We start from the raw sequence: 3,784 nt of genomic DNA on the forward strand, positions 1-3,784 counted from the left end.
GTCAAGAAAACATATGATAAAGAGAAACAATGTACCACAAACCTTCACATGCCGGCTAATCAAGGAGACCTTTCAAAGTCAAACATTTCTGATGTTTTACTGCATCATCTTTCCAAAGAGGAAGTTTTTAAAGGTCAAGGTGTTAATTGTGAAACTCTCTCAGAGACCTCTAATGCTGACAGTTTTGATGAGGCTGTTCTTAAAAATATTATTTTGCGTTATCTTAAGAATTCTTGGCCAAAAGCACCACCCCCAGAACTCGCTGACCAACTCAACCCCAAAAGAGATGGTGAAAACAAGAACAAGCCCAGTTGTTCTCCAACTACAGCAGAAGGAAACACCCCTGAGGTGGAAGAGCCAGTGGCTGCCGGAGACAACAGCCATCCAGAAAATTCAAATTTGCTAACTGAAACCAAGAGTCCAAGAGATAACCAAAAAAGTGGCCAAGGGCAGACACCCCAGAAACAGCAGACTGAAAAAGCGAGATCAGGCAATGGGTTCAAATGCGGCCAAGGTCAAGTGTTTCACCGGTTCTCTGATTTCTCTAAGGTTAGTCCCAAAGTGAAAATCCCTAAAAATAACATAACTGATAAACTCCTTATGATATATAAGCCAGCTTCTCTCCTAAACCAAGAGGTAAGTTAGCTATTGAGCAAGATGTTTTAGAAAGCATGTCTATCAAATTGTGTTTAGAAACAAGTAGAAAAAGAAAACTACTGAACCTTCACGACAGGCAGAAGAGAGCGAAGGGAGCCTCCAGGAAATGCACCGCGAGGCCACCGCTCATCTGTCCTCAGTGTGGGTCTTTGGAAGGAGACGGAAACTGAGTTCTAGTTCTGAGGTTCCAGGTTCTAGTTCTGACCGAGTACCTTGACCTCTCAGAAGCTCAGTGAGTGTCCGCATGAGACGAATCAGGGGCTGGACTAACAACACATCAGAGAATAAAATCCAAATTCACAGCCTGGAAATTACATTTCATTTTTTTTTTTTTTTTACTTCATCCTACCCTTCTAAACTTAGCTCCCCTCCCGCATCGTCGGTTACCTAGCTGGTCCCCGACCTCTCCGCAGGCCCGGCCGTCTGAGCTTCTGCCTCACATGGGACAACCCATCTCCACCTACCAAAAGCCTGCTCCATTTCATGGCCTCCTGCAGTTCCCCGTAGGCCACAGACTTTTCAGAACCTCCCAACACAGACTCTCCCATCCTCGTTTCTTTAGTGTTCTATCTCAGCCTGCTTCGAATCATAATAATTTGGAAATCTGTTTATTCCGCTAGATTTGAAGACTTTGGAGGGCAGCAACCTGTCTTCATCTCTCCATTGCCTAACTGCCCCCAGAGGCCTGGCCTTGTGTCTTACATATGTTACACCCCTAGTTATTAATGCTAAATTGAATTAAGATCTTTAATAACATATTTCAAGCTTGTTATATTGGTAACTATATAGTACAGAATTGTGTTAATGTTTCATTCATACCATTTCCCCTTTACCCATCTTCCCATCCCCCAGCCTGACTTCCTAACACACTGAGGCCCAGGATCTCACGGACTGAGATTCAATTGTTAGGTAAATTCACGTTAAAGATCAAAGTATAAATATTTCAGTTTTCTGGCACTTTGCCAGGACTATACGATTTTTTTTTTTTTTTTAAGCCTTGTATGAAGAGTACCCTGGACTAAACACTCACTGCCTAATTCCATTTCTACCCTTTCATGCTTCAACTCCCTTCTCTTTCAACTGCACACTCCGGGGAGTCCGAGCAGAGCCCCCATCAGACCCACACCCTGGAGCCAGCAGCCCGTCTGGCCTTGCCTGGGAAGCTTCTCTGAGTCTTGGAGAAATCTGCACACAGGGGAGTTTCGGGTGCCTCGCTCCGCTGGCAGGAGAGCACCCCTGGGCCCTGGGCCCCGTGCTTCGCAGGAGCACAAGGGACGTTAGGTCTGTCTCTCTCTGGCAGCAGGTGTCTCAAGTCAGGTGTTCAGTTGTCTCCAGTCCTTTCAATCAGGTTGGAGAACTGGAATCTCTAGGCTCCATATCCATCACGTAACTGAGATATTCATAATAATCACCGTCTAACTTGACCGCTACCATTTAGCTCCCTGGCACCAGCACATTTCTGAGCTTTAGGTACTGGGAACGATAGGAAGACTTTCGAGGTAAATCACTCTGGAATTTGAACTCCTCTCCACTTAGCCCGTGGTGATTGGAAAAGGGCACGTCCTGTGTAAACAATCTCTCCAGACACACGTTTTGGAACTTAACGCACACTGTTTGATATTACCTAGAGTGTGTCTGCTGTGCGCTTGATGTTACTGAGTACACAAGCAGCAAAGCTGGTGACGACCAACAACGGTCTCTGCCCTCACAGAGCTCATGGCCTAGTTTTAGGAGAAATGTTTCAGTATCCGCGTAACAGTGTCAAACAGGAGTGCTCACAGCTAACACGTATCGAATGCTCATCACACGCCGGACAGCATGGTAACTCCTCATGACATTTCATCCTCATGACAACCCTGTAAGGTGGGCTATTACTTTCCCCATTTACTGCTAAGGAATTTGTGGTTTACAGCGATCAAGTAATTGCCCTGGGTTGCCAGGCAGATATGAGTCACGGTGGACTTTGACCTTGGCATCAGGGCCCCAGCTCTCGACACAGCACTGGGCCGCCACCAGAACACACCAGGTCATTCTCAGTGATGATCTCATTGATCTGTATCAACAGTAATGTCTTCTTATCTTTAATTATGCAGATGGAGCCTACGCTACCTATCCACCAAGAACATCTTGCAGGTACTAACGTTTTTAAATCTCTTTGATTTAGATACACGCTTTGAAAACTTTTTGTTAATAACTGTTGATGACGATTACCACAGACTTGTTTTCAGTACTTAACAAATCTTCAATGAACTTGAGATGAATGGTAGCCAAAACTTATTCTTTTTTTTATACAGGAATAGAATCTGAGACAAGTCTCTTTAAGTTGGCATCAACATCCCAGAAAGACACTTCCTTGAATTCTTCTTACATATTTCAAAAGATATCCCACGGGAAAAAGATGTGTCAGAAGTTAAGAGAACAGACTGACCAACTGAAGACGAAAGTAATACTTTAAAAGCTTATTATGAAGAATAGAAGTAACCAAATTCAAATATAAGACACCATGCCATTAAAGAAATATTGCATTTTTTCACTGCAGGTACAAGAATTTTCCAAAAGCATAGCCCAGAACTCTCCCTGCCATTTGCAAGACAAGAGGCTGGTAACAAATTTTATCCAGTTTTTTAAATCTTTCTTAGGGAATTTGACACGGGTAAATACAAACGACTTGATAGCACCACGTCTCCTCCGCCTGCCCTGGTGGAAATGTTTTGAAGATTAAAGGCAGAAATCTTGTCTTTCTCCCTATTGCCCAGTTCCCCCGGAGGCCTGGCCTTGCGATGTCCTTACATTACACGCTTCGTTATCAAGGCGAAATCGAATCCAATTAAGATCTTTAATAATTTATTTCAAGTTTGTTATATTGGTAACTATTTAGTACAAACTTGTGTTAATGTTTCATTGATGCTATTTTCCCTTGTCCCTTCACCCCGCCATCCCATCCCTCCCACCCAACTTCTTAACATGCTGAGGCTCAGGGTCTTAGTGTTGCGAGGGCTAAAAGAGCTTAGAATTCTATTTCTGTATGTGTTTAGCTCTCTCTCTTTCTCAAGGGATCTATCACTTATGGCTGATATTCCTCACCCGTCACCCCATAATAAATCTGAGGCCATAGCAGGTTCAAGAG

At 43.8% G+C, this 3,784-nt stretch overlaps 1 protein-coding gene across 1 annotated transcript in view; it reads left to right on the forward strand.

Moving 5' to 3' along the window:
- The window catches only part of AKNAD1 (AKNA domain containing 1), a 44,976-nt gene that overhangs the window by 14,610 nt on the left and 26,582 nt on the right, over positions 1–3,784 (forward strand). Inside the window, exons 4-7 of the mRNA XM_023535064.1 lie at positions 7–636; positions 2,286–2,478; positions 2,952–3,100; positions 3,197–3,259. Coding sequence (XP_023390832.1) covers positions 7–636; positions 2,286–2,478; positions 2,952–3,100; positions 3,197–3,259 — 1,035 coding nt within the window. The remainder of the gene's footprint in view (positions 1–6; positions 637–2,285; positions 2,479–2,951; positions 3,101–3,196; positions 3,260–3,784) is intronic.

Source organism: Pteropus vampyrus, unplaced genomic scaffold (genome assembly GCF_000151845.1).
Source record: "Pteropus vampyrus isolate Shadow unplaced genomic scaffold, Pvam_2.0 Scaffold6, whole genome shotgun sequence".
In the NCBI taxonomy this organism is placed as follows: domain Eukaryota; kingdom Metazoa; phylum Chordata; class Mammalia; order Chiroptera; family Pteropodidae; genus Pteropus; species Pteropus vampyrus.